The sequence below is a fragment of the Mobula birostris genome, chromosome 18 (assembly GCF_030028105.1).
Source record: "Mobula birostris isolate sMobBir1 chromosome 18, sMobBir1.hap1, whole genome shotgun sequence".
NCBI lineage: Eukaryota > Metazoa > Chordata > Chondrichthyes > Myliobatiformes > Myliobatidae > Mobula > Mobula birostris.
In genome coordinates this window covers 54,916,531-54,938,252 of record NC_092387.1, presented here as the reverse complement: position 1 = coordinate 54,938,252, position 21,722 = coordinate 54,916,531, and the positions used below count along the sequence as shown (strand labels likewise).

Genomic DNA, 21,722 nt, shown 5'->3' with positions numbered 1-21,722 from the left:
CAGACCGTTTGCTGCTACTCGAATGGACTGTTGTTGTTTTGTCATTCCAAGTTGTAGTCCAAGTCCAGGTTCCAAGTCCGAGTCCAAGTCCCAAGGCTGCGAGTCCCGAGTCAAGTTCCAAGTTCCAAGTCCCGGTCAAGTCCTGGTTCCGAGTACCAAGTCAAGTCCAAGTCCTGGTTCCGAGTTCCTAGTCAAGTCCAAGTCTGTCTCCGTGCCTGTGTCCTGCACTTGGGTCCGCCTCCAGTTGCTCCAGTCGCTCCCTTGCAACACATTCAGCTGGTCAGACAGCATCTGTACAAGGGGAATGAATGTTAACATTTTTGACAGAGAGTGTTCAGCCTGAAACACTAAGCTTGTTTCTCTTTCCACACTTGCTGCCTTATCTGCCAAGTATTCCCAGCATTTTCTCGTACTATTTCATTTTCATTCCCTGCTGTATAGCATCACTTTACTGTTCTACTGTGAATGCCTGCAAGATATTGAATCTCAGGCTGGTGTTGGATTCTGATGCTTTCATGGAAGGTTTTTTCAGAAGATAGGAAAGAGGCACAGAACATGTTGCTTCACGATTATTTTATTAAGCAATGCTGGAACAAAGCAAAGAGGAGCAGAAGCTAATAGTAGGATGCTTAAAGACAAGACTAAGATGCTAAGAAGATGAAGACGGTGCTGCTTTTTGTTTAGCTATTCTATACCCATAAATTAGGAAAAATTCCATTAGGTTTTGTAGATAAAAGTCAACCAATGCAGAGCTATCCAGAATTATACTTAATATGCCACTGGAGACATATTAAACTGCTATATGCATATAAGTGAACTTATAATAATATAATACTACTTAGACGATAAGACATAGGAGCAGAATTTGACACATCATATCTGCTCCGCCATTCAATCATGGCTGGTCCTTTTCTCCCCCCTCCTGAGCCCCACTCCCTGGCCTTCTTCCTGTAACTTTTGATGCCATGTCCAACGAAGAACCTATCAAGCTCTGCCTTAAATTCACCCAACAACCTGGCCTCCACAGCTGCCTGTAGTAACAAATTCCACAAATTCATCACCCTCTGGCTAAAGAAATTTCTCCACATCCCTGTTTTAAATGGATGCCCCTCTATCCTGAGGCCGTGCCCTCTTGTCCTAGACTCCCCCACCATGGGAAGCATCTTTTCCACATCTACTCTGCCTAGGCCTTTCAACATTCGAAAGGTTTCAATGAGATCCCCCCTCATCCTTCTGAATTCCGGTGAGTACAGGTCCAGAAGATCAAATGTTCCTCAGATGATAACCCTTTCATTCCTGGAATTATTCTTGTGAACCTCCTCTGAACCCTCTCCAATGCTAGCACATCTTTTCTTAGATGAGGAGCCCAAAACTGTTCATAATACTCAAAGTGAGGCTTCACCAGTGCCTTATAAAGGCTCAGCATCACAACCCTGTTCTTATATCCTAGACCTCTTGAAATGAATGCTAACTTTGCATTTGCCCTCCTCACTACTGTCTCTACATGCCAAGTTAAACTTTCAGATGTTCTGCACAAGGACTCCTAAGTCCCTTTGCATTCAGATTTTTGGATTTTCTCCCCATTTAGAAAATAGCCTGAATATTTATTTCTCCTACCAAAGCGCATGACCATGCATTTTCCAATGTTGTATTTCATTTGCCACTTTCTTGCTCATTCTCCTAATCTCTCTAAGTCCATTTGTAGCCTTCTTGTTTCCTCAACACTACCTGCCCCTCCACCAATCCTCATATCATCTGCAAACTTGGCAACAAAGCCATCTATTCCATCACCCAAATCATTGACATACAGCATAAAAATAAGCCGTTCCAACACCAACCCCTGCGAGCTCCATTAATCTCTGGCAGCCAACCAGAAAAGGATCCTTTTATTTCTACTTCTTGCCTCCTATCAATCAGCCAATACTTTAACCACGACAGTAACTTTCCTGTAATACCATGGGCTCTTAACTTGGTAACCAACCTCATGTGTGGCACATTGTACTTAAAATACAAGCAGATAATTAATTGTTAAACTGCAAAGAAAATAATAATTAAACAATCTAATCTAAGAATTAAATAGTTAGATCCAACAACATATTGTGATAATAAATTTACGTTGAACTTTTTTACCTTTGAACTTCAAATCTTCCTCTAATTTGTGTCATAGTGCCTAAAGTTTGAGAACAATGATTATTTAGCTATCACCAGCCAGGCTTTGGCATAGTCATAGTTTAGACCAGACTTTAAGTGAACATCTTCAGCATGAGTTTAATTGGTTTGTTCCAGTGACACAGAATCTTTTTACTGTTGCATATAATTTGGGAATCTATGAAAAAAAATTCTTAACTTGGTATTGGTAGGAATTGAACCCAGGTCGCCTGTACTGTAAAGCGTTGTGCTAACCACTACACTACCATGCCACCACTGATGTAATGAGTTGATCTGTATCAAGCTTATGCAAGGCAGGTTTTTCCACTGTACCTTGGTACATGTGACAATAATAAACCAGTTTACTAATTGAACACAAAGCATAGAACAGTATAGCAGACAGCAATAGACCCTTTGGTTTACAATGTTGTACCAAGCTAAATAAACCGCGCAGCTAATCCCTTCTGCCGAAGGCAAGAAACTCCATGATAATGTTGCCCCTTTTTCACATGACAGCCGTTATACATAAAGGCTATAGAACAGTACAGCTCAAGATCAGGCCCTTCTACCCAGGATGTTACGCCAAATTAATTAAACTGTTGATGCCTAAATATGCCAATTTGTGCAGATGGTCCACATCCCTCCATTCTTTGTATATTCATGTTCCTTTCTAAAAGCTTCTTAAGTGTTACTATCGTGTCTGCCTTCTGCACCAGCTTGGTAACATACTGTAAATATCCACCACTTGGTGTGAGAACACCTGCCCCATGTGTTGTCTTTTAACTTATCCCCTCTCACTTTAAGTGCATGCCCTCTAGTACTAAACACCTATCAACCCCAAGAAAAAAGACATTGGCTATCTACTCTTTCTTTGTCTCTGATAATCTCATAAATTTATATCTGGTCTCCCCCTCGGCCCCTGTTGCTCCAAAGAAAACAGCCCCTGTTCGTCCAACCTCTCCTTACAGCCCATGCTCTCTAATCCAGGCAGCGTACAGGTAGACCTTCTCGATAGCATCTATGTCCTTCCTAAAATGGGGTGAGAAGAATTAAATGAAACAGTCCAGATGTGGCCTACACAGTTTTACAAAACTGCAACTTAACCTCCTGAATTTTGAACTTAATGCCTCAATCCAGTTTATCAGCACTTGTTTCATAGCTTTCCATACCTTGGCAATTCAATTTTCCAAAGAGTTGTGAGAGTTCCTGTTTCTGTTCCTCACTCAGACATTGTGTTCAGACTCGAACCAGCTCCTGGGTGGATAAAATCGTCCTCTCAATTCCATCTAAACCTCTCTCCCCATAATCTCCTTTGCTTTTCTCAGCGTCCAACAATCTGTTGATTTCTGTATAGATTTAATCAGCACCCAAGTATCTGCGACCTCTGATTTGGATCGTTCTGAGATTTCACACATTATGTCAGCCTTAAACAATTTGGGAGTGTGACCCCAGATCCTGCAGCTAGAAGAGGGTCCTTACAGCTGCTCACCAGTCCCTCTCTGACTCCCTTGTGTTTCCTGGGCCCTGAAGCAACCCCTCAACGAGTCTCAGCCTTTGGCGTGAAGTATTCGAAGTGCTACCTTCTTGCCCTGATTCTGAATCCAAATCAGAATCAGGTTTATTATCAGTGAAATATGCCACTAAGTCTGTTAAACACAGGTGATTCTGCAGATGCTGGAAATGCAGGGCAACTCTCACAGAACTCCAGAGGAACGCAGCAGGTCAGCCGGCATCTATGGAGAGGAATAAATAGTCGATGCTTTGGCCTGAGACCCTTCATTGTGAAATGTGTTGTTTTGTGGCAGCAGTACATTGCAACTGGTAAAAACTACTCTAAGTTACAATAAGCAAAAGAAATAGTGCAAAAAGAGAGACAAGTAGTGAGGTTGTGTTCGTGGGTTCATTGCCCATTCAGAAATCTGATGGCAGAGGGGAAATGTTGAGTGCGTGTCTTTAGACTCCTGGACCTCCTCTTCGAAGGCAGTAATGGGAAGGGAGCACGTTCTGGATGGTGATGGTCCTGAATGATGGATGTAACCTTCTTGAGGCCTCACCTTTTAAAGAATTCCTTGATGCTGGATAGGCTTGTGACCCTGATGGAGATCATTCAGTTCATTCATTTCCACTTGACGTGATGCCTTTACAAACTGAGCTGACAAGGCAGCAGAACAAATTATTTTTCCCATTCACTCAGGCTTTAGAATAAATAACTTTGGATAGTTTAAACGACAAGCATTTTGGATGAAAGGTTTGTGATTTCAGTGAGAGCTGAGCTGGATTGTGGTAATCCAGTTAAAAGGTTTATGGAAGAAGTTGCAATGCTGTACATGGATTGAAGAGGAATTGTGGATTAAGTACTAATCCCTTTCTCATTAATGCAGCCAGAACCGACAGAGTTGGGGGTGGGGGGGCAGGAAAACAGCTCCTTTGAGTGAGTATGTGAACGAGAGGGAGAGGGAGAAAGACAGAGACAAAGGACGACAGAAACAGAAGACAAAGTGAGACAGAGGGAGACAGAGAGATAAAGGGAGAAGGAGAGAGAGAGAGACAAAGAGAAAAAGAGAGATTGAGGGAGAAGGAGAGAGAAGAAGAAGATGGAGACAGAAGGAGAGAGACGGAGAAAGATGGAAAGAGAAAGACAGAGAGACAGATACAGTTTGTGGTTCTCACATCATCTAGAGGCTATTTTTGAGATGGGATTTGATGAGTACTCTCCCATTATCTGAAGTTTATGTGAACATGAATATAGTCATGCCCTGTATAATACCAGAAATTATTAAGTTTTTGGAGTAGCAGCCGAAGTTCTGGGCCATTGACTCAATGTGAGTTCAATTCCCATCATGGCAACTGGAAAATTTAAATTCAAGTAATTAAGTAAATCTGGAATTTAAAATAAAGCTGGTCTGGGTAACCATGAAACTACTGGATTGTTATAAAAATTGGCCAGGTTCATTAATATCCTTCAGGAAAGGAAATCTGTCCCTTACCTGATCAATCCTATAAATGAATGCAGATTCAACAAAAGTGGTCGATTCTTTAATTATCTCTTCAGCTCAGAGACAATTAGACAGAAACAATAAATGATTGTATTGCTACATGTATCCACATCACAAATTCTACATCTAATGAGCAAACAAAAAGATTCAAGAGGGTAAATAAATACCAATATCGCTGAGAAGACGGGCAGTACCACCTAGTGCTAGCACCAACATCATCACTCTTTCCAGCTTTTTATTCATTGAGAGATCAAAATAGAAGGGGGTAGAGTGGATGTTTCCAATAGTTGGAGTCTAGGACCAGAGGACACAGAATAGAAGGATGTCCCTTTATGACAGAGGTGAGGAGGAATTTTTTTAGCTAGAGGATCATAAATCTGTGGAATTCATTGCACAGACGGCTGTGGAGACATTGGGTATATTTAAAACAAAGGTTGATTAGTAAGGGCATCATAGGTTACAGTAAGAAGGCATGAGGATGGGGGTTGAGAGGGATAGTAAATCAGCCATGATGGAATAATGGAGCAGACTTGATGGGCTGAATGGCCTTATTTTGCTCCTATGCTTATGGTCTTCATTTTTTTTAAAGTAAGCTGTAAGTGTTTGGAATTCCCTGCTACAGACAATGCAAGTCTTACAAGTCAGGTGGCAGCTATGAAAGGGAATAAACAGTTGATGTTTCGGGCCGAGACACATCCCTCATTGTATTTTATCCTTGTGTTCTGAGGTTGTGCTCTCAGGGCCCTAGATTCACTCACTATAACAGGGGTTCTTAACTTTTTTCAGGTCATGGACCCCTCTGGTAAAGCCCAGACATCCCACCTCTCCCGGAAGTTCCGGGAGTCTCCCGCATATTAATAGTGGCTCCCTGATGCCCGCAAATTATATACAATATCACGGAAATCAATTTTTTTGAGAGCGAGCGAGAGAGAAAGCAAGAGAGAGCGTGCCAGCAAGAGCGAAGGCAAGCGAGCGAGCAAGAAAGTGAGAGAGAGAGAGAGAGAGAGCAAGCGAGAGAGGGAGAGAGAGCGAGAGAGAGAGAAAACAAGCGAGAGCGTTTGAGAGCGTGCGAGCGACCATGAGAGAGAGAGAGAACGAGCGAGAGTGCGCCATTGCAGACTGTTCCAAAAAAAAACCTACGTCACCCCAGACTACACTAAAGTGTACCCCTGCCTGATAGGGGTCAAAATAATGACAGTGTTGCTCGCTGCACTGTTTGCAACAGTGACTTTTCTATTGCCCATGGTGGGTTAAGACTGTAAAAGCTGGCCAGCTGCTAAGGAGCTACTCTATTGCAGACATCCCACCTCTCCCGGAAGTCTCCCGCAAATTGATGGTGCTACCTCCCTGAAATGAGTCTTTGCAGGGTGGGATGTCTAAAAGCCTCAGGACCGCTTTTCAGAATAAAGTATTTAAATATATGAAATAAAGTACTCAGGATTACAACATAAACCAATTATATTGAAATACATTTATGAAAATATTTTAAAAAATGTAATATTATAATATATGTGCTTCTTTATTAACATTAAATAACAAGACTATACATTTAAAATATAGGCAAGTTAAAATCAAATTTTGTTTCTTAAAGACATCAGTGTGAGGGTTGTTGCTTTGTCTGAATAACAACATTAAACTGTGGAGCAGTCTTTGACAAAACAACACGCATGTCATGTTGGGCATACAATCGATTTTGATTTTTTTGTGTGTTAATGATTACAAATGTTGATAACCCTGATTCACCAAAATATGTTGTTACAAATGAGATTAAAGCTTCCGTAGCTCACTTTGCAATGCAAGGATAGACTTCTCTCAAGGAACACCAGAATTCTCCAAGACTTTTTCCATTAAATTCCAACTGTAGTGAGTTTTTTGTCCTAAGGTCAATGAGTTCACCTTTGGATGGATACTGTAACATCTTTGATACAATTCATATCAGAAAGAAAAGGATTGTGGATCCAAGGTTCAATTTTAGTGCCATTAAGGTGGGAATAACTTTTGAAAGAGTTCTGAAGTGTTCCCAGGTGTTTGCAGATGTCTCTCCTCAAAGAAATTGACAGAAAATTCCATCTTGGTAAAGCATTTCCTCCAGCATTTGAATAAAGTTTGCAAAGATGTCGGCCTCTATTCTCGTCTTCCTTATTGGCAGCTTCACCAAGAAAGCTTGCAATTTTTCAGCATCATCCATAATGGTGACTTCAGGGCCTTGAATTGAAAGATTTATATGGTTAAAAATGTTAGGCAAGTAAGCCAATGCATGAATACAATTCTATTTTTTAAACTGTTTCAAGAGTGGGTTTTCTTTTTCTTTCAGAAGAAGTGAAACTTCTCTTTTTAGTTTGAACAAGTGCTTCAGGACTTATCCTCTTGAAAGCCAGTGAACTTCTGTGTGGTAGAAAAGCACTTCATATTCTGTACCCATTTTTTGACAAGGTCTTTTAAAAATGTGAATATTCAGAGACCTGCTTTTATTAAAGTTGATGACTTTTATGGCTGTTGACAAAACATCTTTCTGGGTTGTTGGAAGAGTCTTTGTTGCCAGTGCATGTCTGTGTGAAAACAATGAGTGACAATGACATGAGGAGCTTCCTTTATCATTAACATAGCAAAACCAGATGTATTACGAAGCATCTCAGGAGCTCCATCTGTGCAAGGAATATGAGGTTTTTCTTTCCAGTCAAAGTTTCGTTTGGCAAAAAAAACTTTTTACCATTCCCAAGACATCGACAGCCTTTGTAGTTTCCAAAAGGGACTCACAAAATAAGAATTCTTCTTTGATGGCATCAGTACTCACATAACAAAAAAATAAAAGGAGCTGACTACATTGAAGGGGTGTTTGTAGTTTCATCCAATTGCATTCTGGAATGGGAATTATGAAGTTGCCAATTCCTCAATGATCTGCTTCAAAATGTTAGAAGAAATATCAGCTACTCTAGAACATATGACATTATTTGATAAGGGAACCATTTCCAGTTTTTTCCTCTCTGCCGGTCCAGAAGCCAACTTGACCATTTCCAGTGTACGATAGTGTGGAGCTTCTTTTGTTTGGCAATCTGGGTGCCAACTTTATAGGATGCTTCAAGAAAAGGGAAAAAAACCCGTATCTTTAGATGCATTTTCAGGATGGACAGACATGAAGTGCTCTTTCAGTTTTGCTGGCTTCATACTTCCATTCGTAAGAATTTTTTCGCACAAAACACTGGGTTTTGTGCCCCAACACGTTCATTAATGTAAGTGAAACCATGTAATAGTTTTCATCATACTTCCTTTTCTTCAACGTTTCAACTTCAATTGTGTTGGCACAATATAAATATGAAATATAAAAATATAGAATAAATAAAGCTAAAATATTTTATTCAATTGACATTTTTTGAAATTCAATATTTTTGTATGGTTTTAAGTCATTTGTTTGATAGGTCTGCCAAGAAATAAATAATCTGTATATTAATTAAGTGAAGTGTAAGATATTCAATTAAATTGAAGCCAAGTAAGTAATATAAGGCAAGATTTTACAATTGATCCAAAGGTTGAACACTTTTCCTGGCTTTTAGATACTCAGATAGGCACAAGGATTACAGAAGTATCTCAGGCATTGTGTTCTTTTGGCCACTGTTGTGCATAGGGTCTCGTGGTATTACAAAAGGTCACGCGGCCTTACAGAGAGATAAGAATTCTCATTGAACTGTCTAGTTTTGCAAAACTTTATCCATAAATACATCTCACTTCCTTCTTCACATTGATAAAACAAGCAATTGTAGATAGGGAATAGTGCAGAGCAATGTAGATATCTGGGTCACAAATGTGAGAACATGCGACCGTTGTTTGGTGACTGAATGACTTTCAGATGCAGGGCTGCCTGATAGTTGGCCAGCTACGTTGCACGAGCATCTGCAGACAGGAAGACTAGCAGCAGGTCTAATAACTACAGTAATTTCAAAGTAGTGATGAGCGTGCCATAAAAAATATTTTGAGGTATTTGTAACAACTGTAATATGATATGAAAGTATCTATGATTTCTATTGGTGACAAAGTCACAGGTACTGCTAACACTATTGTGGTTTATTGATTGCATTCATAATTGAAGGAAATGTTACATTTCAGGTAGAGGTTTGTGAAAATAAAGATGTAATATTTTTCCCGTTTAAGTCCATGGACCCCCGAGGGGTCTGTGGACCCAGGTTAAGAATCTTTGCATTATAGGAAACAATGTCAACTCATCTCAAATGCTGCTCATTAGAACTATTCTCTATGGAGTTGCATGCATGTAGAGCTATGTTTTAATTAATCTGATTGGTAAAGTGTCTCTCTGGGCTTTCATTCAGATCTAATCACCATTCAGACAGAGTTGTGTAATTTATTGGCGGTAATGAACTGTTAGAAACCCCTTCATAGAGCGCACCTACTCTGGACTTTTTGAGCGATGTCCTTGATTACATAGCCATTTTCTCAGAAGGCAATGCATAGATTTCTAAACACATCAATTCAGTGCAGCAGAGTTAGCGTGAAGAGATAAATCAGGGCATAATAACATCACCCTTGTGTTATATGGATTGTTTAGAATGAGGGAGACTACATAACAACCACCAGCCCTTGCTGATGATGGATGATTGTGTTTATTCACAGTAAACTTAAAAAGCCAGCAATATAAATAACCTTAAACCAGTGTTCAGTGAAAAGGAGCAAACACTGCTGGTGTTTGGAACCATTCTGTTAACAAAATAGAATTGGTTCAATGCATTTTAGCATTTGCAAAGTGTTTAAACTGTCTCCCATGTACTTATATGACGGAAGTGTTGTAATAGGAGCTTTGCCAATACCAATTAAGTACTCTAACATTGCAAGAGGTCAGTGGTTCATATTGGGAAAGGTCTGAGCCCATCTCCATAGTATTATGCAGTCATAGGCCTGGAGCAAGAGCTTACACTGAAGTTAATGTAATAATACAAGTAGAAATAAGCGCATTTTTCTATGGTCTGTTCCTACTTTGACCAAGTAACAGTTCAGGGCAAAGATCTTTTTTTAATTTTGAATCAATTTGAGATCTGGTTTGGAATGTCCATCTTCATAAGAACAGAAGAAACCTTCCACTGATAAATATCTGTAAGGAGTTTGTACATACTCCCCATGACCATGTGGGTTTCCTCTGGGTGCTCTGCGTTTCTCACTCATTCCAATTGGTAGGTTACGTGGGTTTAATTGGGCAGTGTGAGCTCATTAGGTCAGAAGGGTCTATCTCTACATAAGTAAAAATAAACATTCAGCTTGAACAGGCTGCAGATCTATTCTGGGACAAGGTTTTGTTGTTTTGATTGAAAATGGAGAATACCAAGCTATTTCGACACATCTTCCTGGCAACAGGAGTTGATAAGGAGGATCATGCTCCCTCTGGCGTGGATGATAGTTAAAAATTTATCCTTAACGTCTGAATTTGCCAACTTAATCCCGGTAATGCATTTCATTCTCCAAATCGCCATGGATTATGATGGTTAATTTTTTCTTCTTAATTATCGACTGGTAAGACTTTGTTGTACATCCATCCTATCTTATGGAACAGTACAGCATTGGACCACGCTCCTTGGCATAAAACCTTGATGCTAAATTAAACTAAATCTATCTACCTACATACAATCCATGTCTATTCTTTCCCTGCCTGTTCATATGCCTATTTAAATGCCATTAATTGTGTCTGTATCCATCATTACCCCTCATGGTGAGTTCCAGACATTCCCTGCTCTTTGCTCACCCCCTTAAAGTGCTTCCCCTCTCATCTTGAAGCTATATGCTCTATTTGCCATTTTCACCCTGCGATAAAGATGATGATTGGATTCTGATCACAAATCCCCCAGAAGCATTTCTTTTGGTGACCATGTATTCCCAGGAAGCTGAGGTCATTCCCAAGTAACTTCTGCCAATTTTCAAAGTAACTTTGCCAGTATTTTCAAGGAGTTTCCAGTGGGCCCCATCATGTTCTGGGAGCTCAGCAACCCGCATCAGTTCCTTCATATTTCCTCATGGTTTATGTTTCCCCACCCATGAGGTTTGAGTTAACCAGGTGTAAGGCAGGTCTAAGCATTGGCATGTTTTCAACAAACAAAGAATTGGTTGTTGGTTTATTATTTTCATATGTACTGAGATGCAGTGAAAAGCTTTGTTTTGCATGCCATCCAGAGAGATCATTCCAACCATAAGTCCATCGAAGTAGTACAGATCCATAATTTCTTGAAAGTGGAGTGACAGGTAAATAGAGCTTTTGGTTCATTGTGTGCAGTTTTGGTCACTACCTATGCAAAAGGTATCAATAAACTTGAACGAGTGCATAGAAAATTTGCAAGGAAGTTGGCCAGGACTTGAGGACCTGAATTATAGGGAAAGGTAGACTAGGTTAGAAATTTATTCTCTAGAGTGCAGGGAAATAAGGGGAGAACTTATCAAGGTATAATACAATTATGAGAGATATAGATGCAGGCTTATCCCCTCAGGTTGAGTGAGCTTACAGGTCATAAGTTTAAGGTGAAAGGTGAAATGTTTTATACAAATCGAACATAACATCCCAACTCCTGTGATCAGTGTCCTGATTTATGAAGGCCAATGTCCCAAAAGCTCTCTTTAAGACCCTATGTATCTGTGATGCCATCAAGGTAGTTAATAGGTGAAAACAAATATAGAATATTTATTTATTCAGAGATACAGTGCAACCTTTCCAGCCCAACAAGCCGCGCTGCCCGGCGGCCCATTTATTTACCCTAGCCTAATCATAGGACAATTTACAACGAACAATTAACCTACTAACTAGTGTATGTTTGGATGATGGGAAGAAAGCGGAGCACCTGGGGAGAACCCATGCAGTCATGGCGAGAATTCCTTTGAGATGACGTTGGAATTGAACTCTGAACTCAGACGCCCCGAGCTGTAACAGTGCTATGCTTACTACTGCGCTTCCGCGGTGCCCAGATATAGAATGCAGAATGTTCTGGATGTATTGTCTTCTTTAGAAATTGCATAGAAAGACAGAGTACAGTCATGCTGCCTACAGTTATAGAAAACAGTAACTTAATTTTAAACACAAGGGATTCTGCAGATGCTGAAAATCCAGAATAACACACACAAAATGCTGGAGGAACTCAGCAACTCAACAAAGAATAAACAGTCTACACTTCAGGCCAACACTGGTGAATATAGTCTGGAGCTTCAGCCTACTAGCTCTCAGGAAACCCAGCTCCCTGGGACCCCAGCACCCAGCTTGCCAAATGTTCTACAACACAGACATGGTGCTGAAGGAACTCAGCAGGTTAGTCTACATCTATGAGGGGAGTAAACGGCTGATGTTTCAGACCAAGACCCTTCATCAGGACTGGAAAGGAAGAGGAAAGGAGTCAGAATGAGAAGATGAGGGGAGCTGAAGGAGTACAAGCTATAAAGCGATAGGTGAGACCAGGTGATGGGGAGGTAGGTAGGTGGGTGGGGGAGGGAGACTGAAGTGAGAAGTTGGGAAGCGATAGGTTGAAAAGTAAAGGGGGAAGAGAGAAGTTAATTTGGTTGTTTATAAACAAATAATAAATAATTCAAACAAGTCTGATTGATTTGCTCTATACCAATCTTTTCCGTTCAACTTTTAATATCCAGAAACTGCTTATCTCCTGAAATCACACATTTCCGATATTCCAGGAGCTCCCAGTCAGTACGGAAAATGCACGTTCACTTTAATATTATTTTCCCACACAATAATACTCAGAATTTATTCTTCTCTTTCAAACAGTAACTCCATCAAGTTGGTGAATCTACTCTCTATATTTATAAGCACATGGCTAACAGGAGCTGGCTTCATACACTTGGTAAGTGCTTGTCAAATGTTCACTCGATCTGAAATCTTCAAGCAGATGAGTTATTTGTATTTTTGAGTGGTAAAGCCCTTACAGTTTTTATACTTGTACTAAATCTCACAGGGTAATATCCAACTTGAAGTTAATTATTGTATCAGGCACTGAATGCAAGAGTTGTCTGTGTTGTGTGGTTAAGGTTGATGCTTGAGATCCTGGAACTTCTCTTCTGTTTAATGTGAGGCTATCTCGGTTAAACAAGGCAATCCAGTAACATGACCAACCACACGTTATTCAGTTGGCGTAAGACCATTCCTGCGCCAGCAACCAAGGTTTAATTCTATTGTTATCTGTGTAATGGGTTTCGATATTCTCCCCATGACTGTATGGGCTTACTCCAAGTGCTCCAGTTTTCCTCCCCTTTCCAAAGACGCACAGGTTAGTAGGTGTAATTGGGTAGCACAAGCTCACCGGGCCAGACAAAACAAGTAAGTAAATAATGCTGTATTGCGAGGTCTTGTTGAGAATGATGTATATCCACAAATGGTTAAAGAGTAGTGACTTTATTGTGGGGCTCCAACAATTCTTGTAGGTAGCAATGTCAAAATGATAGAATTGATTCAGTGTCATATGCTTAAGGGGTATCTGGGGTACTTTTACTAGATGGAGCTAACTAATGCCCGGTGATTATTATATTGTGAGTGTTATTACTGTGTTCCAACAAACAACGGCTCAGCGCTAATCAGGGTATGGTCATTAACAGGAAGGGGTCAAGTAACCTGAGGAGCCCCTTCCATCAGTGGTTTTAGTCTTTACTTTTTCAACCTAGCTTTCCTTTAGTTCTTTCTTCCAAGTAACTATCCAGCTCCCTTTTAAACACCTTGGTGGCCTTCTACAGTGGAACCCATCTCTCCATTGTTAGGGATAAAAAGCTCTTCCTTCATCTCTTGGATTGGAATGGGAAGGCTATGTTCTGAATTCTCTGATAGTGGAGTTCTCCCCAGTAGACTCTCCAGATAGTTCCAATAGATCAACTTCCTCATCACATGGGAACATAATAGAAATGGATACAGACTTCCAGAATATTTGGCTCTATACCTTACGTCTCCATAAATCCTCCCCAAAATCTAGAAGGATATTCCCAGTGTGACGAGCACTACTCCAGATGGTGTACTTTTTCTCATTTGGTTTTAATCACGCACCTTTTTGATCGCTCATTGTACTTGAATGCCAGATGCAGGTAATGGACTTTGATGCTCTGATCCACAATTACAAGCTCCATCTCACCCAGCAGTCTTCTCTCCATGGTTAGTTGATCTGCACAATCTGTCAGTAGACAAGATCCATCTTTGACTTTATATAGTCCATGTTTTTGTTGGGCTAATGTTTCAGTTTCAGGAAAACCACATCACTCAGCTGCCCAAAGTGTGTTAATGTAAATGAACTGTGTCCAGTTCTGGTCACCTCACTATAGGAAGGATGTGGAAGCATTGGAAGGGGTATAGAGAAGATTTACCAGGATGCTGCCTGGTTTGGAGAGTATGCATTATGATCAGAGATTAAGGGAGCTAGGGCTTTACTCTTTGGAGAGAAGGAGGATGAGAGGAGACATGATAGAGGTGTACAAGATATTAAGAGGAATAGATAGAGTAGATAGCAAGTGCCTCTTCCCCAGGGCACCACTGCTCAGTACAAGAGGACATGGCTTTAAGGTAGAGGGTGGGAAGTTCAAAGGGGATATTAGAGGAAGGTTTTTTACTCAGAGAGTGGATGGTGCGTGGAATGCACTGCCTGAGTCAGTGGTGGAGGCAGATACACTAGTGAAGTTTAAGAGACTACTAGACAGGTATATGGAGGAATTTAAGGTGGGGGGGTTATATGGGAGGCAGGGTTTGAGGGTCGGCACAACACTGTGGGCCGAAGGGCCCGTAATGTGCTGTACTAGTCTATGTTCTATGTTCCATATAAGGCATTATTTGAGTGAGGTTGTGCTTGATCTGGACCACACTACGAGTTGTCCCACCATTATCCCAAAGCCCCACTAATCTTGTGCAGCCAAAATAAGTTCCAGGCCTCACTGATAAGAGGCAGAGTGCTCTGGGTGTAGCAACCAGACATCAGACATTGGATCCTGAGTCCACATAGGATTAAACGTTTGACATCTTGTTTCTAAACAAGCACTGAGATAGCCAGAGTATGAGGACCACGGTAACTTAGCAGTGAATGCAACGCTATGACATCTCGAGGTGTCAGAGGTCAGGGCTCACTTCTAGAGCTGTCTGTAAGGAGTTTATACATTCCCCCGTGACCACAAGGGTTTCCACCGGGTGCTCCGGTTTCCTCCCACAGTCTAAAGATGTGCTGGTTAGTAGATTAATTGGTCATTGTAGGTTGTCCTGTGATTAGGCTAGAGTTAAGTAGGTGGGTTGCTGGGTGGTGTGGTTTTCTGGGCTGGAAGGGCCTGTTCCGCACTGTATCTCTAAATAAATGAATATATAAATAAATAAAATAACTAAACCAAGATTCCCATCTGCCTCGGCATTTGGTCCATATCCCTCCAAACCAGTGGATTGCAACCTCAGATCCACAGGCTCCTTGGTTAATGATAGGGGTCTATGGCATAAAAAAGCTTGGGAACCCTGTTCTAAACCTTGCCCAACTGAGTATCAGTATACGTTGTTAATGCGCCTGCTGCAACTGCTTTACAGAACTCACACTTTTACCACTGGTCAATGTAAAGAGACAGAAATAAAGGAAATTTTGGATGACGTCAGAGCATCATGAAGAATGACATAGAACATTACAGCATAGTACAGGCCTCTCAGCCCACAACGTTGTTCCATCCCTTTAACCTATTTCAAGATCAACCTAACCTTTCCCTCCCACAGAGTCCACAATTTTTCTTTCATTAGTTGATCAAGTCTGGTCCAAATCATTGTGGAGTGAAGGTGGGGGTTACTACACAAAATTCTCCAGTTGCATCCACCTCAATAACTCGGCGTATTAGGGGAACATAAGGAATGGAAGCATCCCTCCTGCTTACAACGTCATAAGTAAGATCATGGCTTCATAGCTGAACTTCTACCTCAGCAGTAGTTTCTTTTACTAACCCTATATCCCTTCCTGTCCACAAACTCCAAACACATGCCATGAATATAGTCAGTCTAAGAACGAGCTATGAACTTTCAGAATCTATGAACTTTCACTGGCCCCTTTCGTGGAGAATCCCAAGGATTCACACCAGGTGAAAACATATCTTTGCGTTACGCTCCAACTTGGACCATCGCCCTCCATACCCCTCCCACCCATGTACTTACCCAAATTTCACTAAATGTTGACACCGAACTCACGTCCACCACTTCTGCTGGCAGCTCATTTCACACATCCCCCCTCATGTTCCCGCTAAACATTTCACCTTACATACTTAATTTATGACCTCTCGTTCTCGTCTCACCCAACCTCAGTGGAAGAAGCCTGCTTGCATTTACCCTATCAATATCCTTCATCATTTTGTATACTTCTCTTAAATCTTCCCTCATTTTCCTACTCTTCAGGGAATAAAATCCTAACTGATTCAACTTTTCCCTATAGCTCAGGTCCTCAAGTCCTGGCAACATCCTTGATAATTGTGGAAAGATTAATTCCACAACCACCCACTCAAGAACAACCTTGTGAAAAGATTCATTCCACAACCTTCTTCCTCTGAAGAAGAAGCAGAACGGAATTAGCAGTTTGTGTTACTTGCATAGTTTTAAACCAAGGAAGCCTCCCAGAAGCAGTCTGCTCATTGTCAGGATGCAGGCACTAGGTGGCGCTGAAGTTGTACCAAAGTTCACTCACACATAATGTGCTCCACAAGCCTTCAACCTTGTGTTTATCTTTTGCTTTCCCGCATGTTGTTTTCAGGTGGAGAACTCGGGAGATCCTTGGGAAAATTTCCAGAACTCCCAGCCGCTGACTTACTGGGAATGCGTCTACTTGCTGATGGTCACCATGTCAACCGTCGGATATGGGGATGTTTACGCAAGGACCACTCTTGGGCGCCTTTTCATGGTCTTCTTCATCCTCGGGGGTTTGGTAAAATATCTCCTCTTTACTATGAAAAAGTCACTGCACTCTGGGATATCTGAAACCTGCTGAAGCTGGTAAGGTGAAGGCCAAGCAAGTCCCACATTCCCACAGAATGTAATTTTGTTCCTAAGCAAAAAATATCCGGGATGATTTTGAAATAATTTAAGAAGATGTACATTCCTGCCATCTCAGCTTTTTAATTTTCCACATTGGTAGGCATTCAACCAAGAATGTTATGAGAGAGTATCTAAATTAATATATAAATTCCACATCCAGGTACTGTGGCAAGTGGTTCCTTCAGGTTCAGTCTACAGTGAGGAAGGCGTTCAGTTCTAATGGAAGGGTCTTTAATTATGGTTCAATCTGACTGTTTCAGTCAGCTGTCACACAGTGCGACCCATCTCCTCTGTGTCAGCCATTCCAAAGTATATTAGTCATACAGCTAGTAGCATCATATGTTCAAAATACAAATCCTGTGAACGCTGCAAATCTGAGACTAAATCAAAGAGTACTGGAAACACTCAGTAGGGAAAAGGCAGGTAGGTGGAGGTGAGTCCGGTCAGGCAGTATTTGTGAATGAGGAACAGAGCTGATCAGCACAAGAGACTCTGCGGATGCTGGAAATCCAAAGCAACAAACACAAAATTCTGGAGGAACTCAGTAGGCCAGGCAGCATCTATGGGGAGCAGGGTTTGGGGGGATAAACAGTCAACGTCCTTCCTCGAGGTCTCAGACCGGAGTGTCGAAGGTTTATTCCCTTCCATAGATGCTGTGTGGCTCTGAGAAACAGAGCTAATATTCCATGTTGAATATATTTCTCATCCTCAGATGAGTCAATTGCAAATGAATTTTCAATATTCCATAAAATATCAGTAGAATCTCCAAAATAAAATCTCTATTATTAGATTGATTTTAATATTTTATCTCAACTTTTATACAGCATGTGCCTTTAAGAGGCAATGGATGAAATAGGGGTTGATATTGGAAGGTTTGGCTTTAAAAAGTAAATGTTGGCATTAAATAGGAGGACTGCCACTGTGGTGAACTGAAGGTTGTTACTGGCAAGTGGCGACATTAGAGATAAAAGTAGGAGTGTGGATCGAGCTGCCAAAGGAAGTAGTGTAAGCAGGTTCAATTTCAACATTTAGAAGTAGCACGACGATGGGGGAGGTATAGAAGGCTATGGTCCAGGTGCAGATTGATAGGTTAAGGCAAAGTAGCGGTGTGGCACAAATTAGATGGGCCAAAGGGCCAGTTAGTGTACTGTAGTGCTCCATGACTTTGCTAGAAACACTGGGCTGGTCCGGCAGCGTCCGAGATACAAGAAACAGATCCAGAATCCTTCAACATTGAGACACACAGCATAGAAACCGGCTCTCCAGCCCAGCCTGTGCATGCTGAGCAAGATACCCATCCGACTGTTATAAGAATGAGAAAACAATGCAATTTACAGAAGCAGAGAAGACGAGATGGATAGAACAAAGTCACTGACTGACAATGTGAAACCAAATGAGTAAGTGAAGCACTGGAGTGGCAGTGAGGATGACTTTGCTGAAGGCGATGCTGTGGAGGTTTCAAAGAGTTTGCCTGAAGCTTTTCTGCCTCATCCCAACCGTCTTTCTGGAGAGGTTTCTCATGAGAGTCGTTAAGTATTGCACGCCAGTAAAATGTACTGTCCAGCTCATTTCAACTGTTTGGAATGGAGGGGGTTAGTGAGGGAATGACCAGTATAACCCATAGGAGAAGAAGCAGCTTATTCACAAGCCATGGGTTTCAGTGAAATTAAGATCTATTTCTCAGCTACACATATCTTTAAGGGGTTCCTGTGTAGAAAACATTCCTCATGAGCAGATGAGAAGTAGACTGAATAGTTCAAAGTTCAAAATTTATTATCAAAGTACATCCACCATATACCACGCTGAGATTCATTTTCTTGCAGTTATTCAAGTAGAACAAAGAAGTACAATAGAATCAATGAAAACCTACACACAGGCAAAGACTAACAAGGAAACAATGTGCAGAAAAAGACAAACTGTGCAATGCACAAAAAATCAAATTATAATAGTAAATAATTTGATAAATAATAATGAGGACGAGTTGCAGAGTCCTTGCAAGTGAGCCTATAGGCATTGATCAGTTCAGGATCAAGGTGATTGGAGTTGTCCATGTCGGTTCAGGAGCCTGATGGATGAAACGTAATAACAGTTACTGAACCTGGTGGTGAAAAAACAAAGGCCCCTGTATCTCCTTCCCAATAGCAGCAGTGAGAAGAGCGCATTCACGAGGAAATCTGCAGATGCTGGAATTTCAAGTAGCACACACAAAAAATGCTGGTGAGTGCAGCAGGCCAGGCAGCATCTGCAGAAAGAGGTACAGTCGACGTTTCGGGCCGAGAGGTCGACTGTACCTCTTCGTATAGGTGCTGCCTGGCCTGCTGCGTTCACCAGCATTTTTTTGAGAAGAGCGCATTATCTGGATGGTGGGGGTTCATGATGATGAATTCTGCTTTCTTGTGGATGTGCTCTAAGGCAGGGAGAGCTTTTCCTGTGATAGTCTGGACTGTATCCACCCCTTTTTATAGGTGTTTCCATACCAGGTCATGATGCAACCACTCAGCATGATCCCTATTGTGCATCTAGAGAAGTTACACCAAGAGGAGTCTAAATTCTAAGTGTTGGTGAAGATGAGCACAGAGAACTTCCTTGATTTATTGTCACATCGCTCATCCAGAGTAGGCCTGATGAACTGTAACTGAGAAGTTTGCTATCATTCAGGACAAAGTACCCTATGAGCACACCCAACCCCTATCCTGAAGTGTTGCTGAGGAGAAAAACACATTTACTTTCACATGGCCGGACTAGTTGAAAATCAGAACTATCAATCAGTGGTTATAATCTAAAGCAGGATACTGTTGTTGGTGTTTTGCTGTGCTACCCTGTGTATGGATTGCTCATCAACTAACCTGACCTCTATAGCCTGTCTCTGGTGACTGGAGAAGATTTAGGTTCCATGAGTACGTCAGGCCTCCTCATCTGCTGTTGGATAGAATTCAGAAATCTCCAGAACCTGCGTCAAAGATCAAGACCGGCAACCTTCTGTTTCTGATCTTTCACCAAATACTTGTGACTTGTGTTTTTTTCAAATTTCCTTACCTTTGGTCTGTCCATGTTGGGTTAGAAGGATTTGTGTAACAGGCAAAAGTTGATGTGATCTCCATGATGATTAGATTCTGTTCGTTTTCCTGGATTTTGCCGAGCGTGGCAGAAGAATGGCAGATGGATGATGAGTGACAATCCCCACCACGGACTGGGTTGGACTGGGCACTGACTACATCCCTGGGTGATGGGAGCCTTCTCTTGACCCACTCTATGTAAGAAATCACTATGACAACCATCAACTCCTTGGGCGAAGAGTTATCAATGCTCCCCTCATACTCAAGGCAACAGCTTCCAACATCTCACAACTCAGCAGATTACACTGTGTGCACGTTGAATATAGATGAGGTTTTTGATGTGCCTCATATGAAAATGTTTTAAAATGCGATGAAATGGAATTGGCTGCAAAGAGACAATTCTAAGAGACAGAATGCGGGAAGCTATATAAAATTATTGTGTTTTGGGTTGGAAAAGAGTAGATCATGGATGGCCTTTGGGATATCACTTTGTTTTGAAGGAAAAAACTGAGCTGAAAGTAGAAGAGATGGTTAACCAATGATATTAATCTGGGATCATAGCAAACAGAGAGAACCATGTGAGTTGAAAGATTGATATATTAGCAAAAGGGCAGATTGATGGCCAATATATATCAGTGCAAAGATCAACAAAGTTTGTCTGGGGTGAAAGAACATTTTAAGACCGTTAAAATAGAGTGCACAATTTAAATGAAAGTTATAGGTTTTGAGAGAATTTAGTGGCTTAAATAAATATCCAGGGTATTTACATTTCTCTTACAATGCCAATTCAAGGGGAATTTTCGACCGAGTTACCAGATTATTCTGGGCATGATGCCTCTTACAAATGCTATCGTCAAATTTACTTAAACACTGTTGATGTTCGTAGCTGGGCCATCTAACTCTGTGAATCTTTCAGCTTTTGCATGTCTCAAAGCAAGCTGACAGGGGAAATTGCTCCCAAACTTTTATTTGCTTTTAATTGTGTTTCTCAGAAGAAGTTGTTGAGTTTTGTAATCTACATGAAGTATAACAGGAAAACACAAAATTGTGGAATTATACTACTAGCTCCATCATGCAGATGAAAGAATATAATTTGGCCTAAGAAATTGGAATGGAAATAGAACAAAAAGGAATGGTTTTCAATATCACATTGTTTATCCAGTGATTCCTTGAAAAGTTACTCCACCATTTCCAGATCAAGCGCCAAGTTTAAATTTGATTTTGTGTCTGGTACTCCTGATGCGGCCTCCTTTACATTGTTGATGCCTGTCATAAATTGGGGGACTGCTTCATTGAGGACGTCCACTCCACCCACCTATAGCGGAACTTTCCAGGGGCCAAACATTTTAGTTCCTATTCCCATTCCTGTTCTGACATGTCGGTCCATTGCTTCCTCTTATGCCGAGAGGAGGCCAGTGCTCAGGGTGGAGGAGCAACATCTAACATTCTAGCTGGGTAGCCTCCAACCTGATGGCAGGAATATCGATTTCTCCATCTGGTAAAAACATTCTTTCCCTA

At 41.2% G+C, this 21,722-nt stretch overlaps 1 protein-coding gene across 10 annotated transcripts in view; it reads left to right on the top strand.

The window, feature by feature from the left end:
* The window catches only part of kcnma1a (potassium large conductance calcium-activated channel, subfamily M, alpha member 1a), a 953,094-nt gene that overhangs the window by 624,926 nt on the left and 306,446 nt on the right, over positions 1–21,722 (top strand). For all 10 annotated transcript variants that reach the window (XM_072282727.1, XM_072282725.1, XM_072282726.1 and 7 more), the window contains 2 exons: positions 12,901–12,976; positions 16,868–17,038. In XM_072282727.1, coding sequence (XP_072138828.1) covers positions 12,901–12,976; positions 16,868–17,038 — 247 coding nt within the window. The remainder of the gene's footprint in view (positions 1–12,900; positions 12,977–16,867; positions 17,039–21,722) is intronic.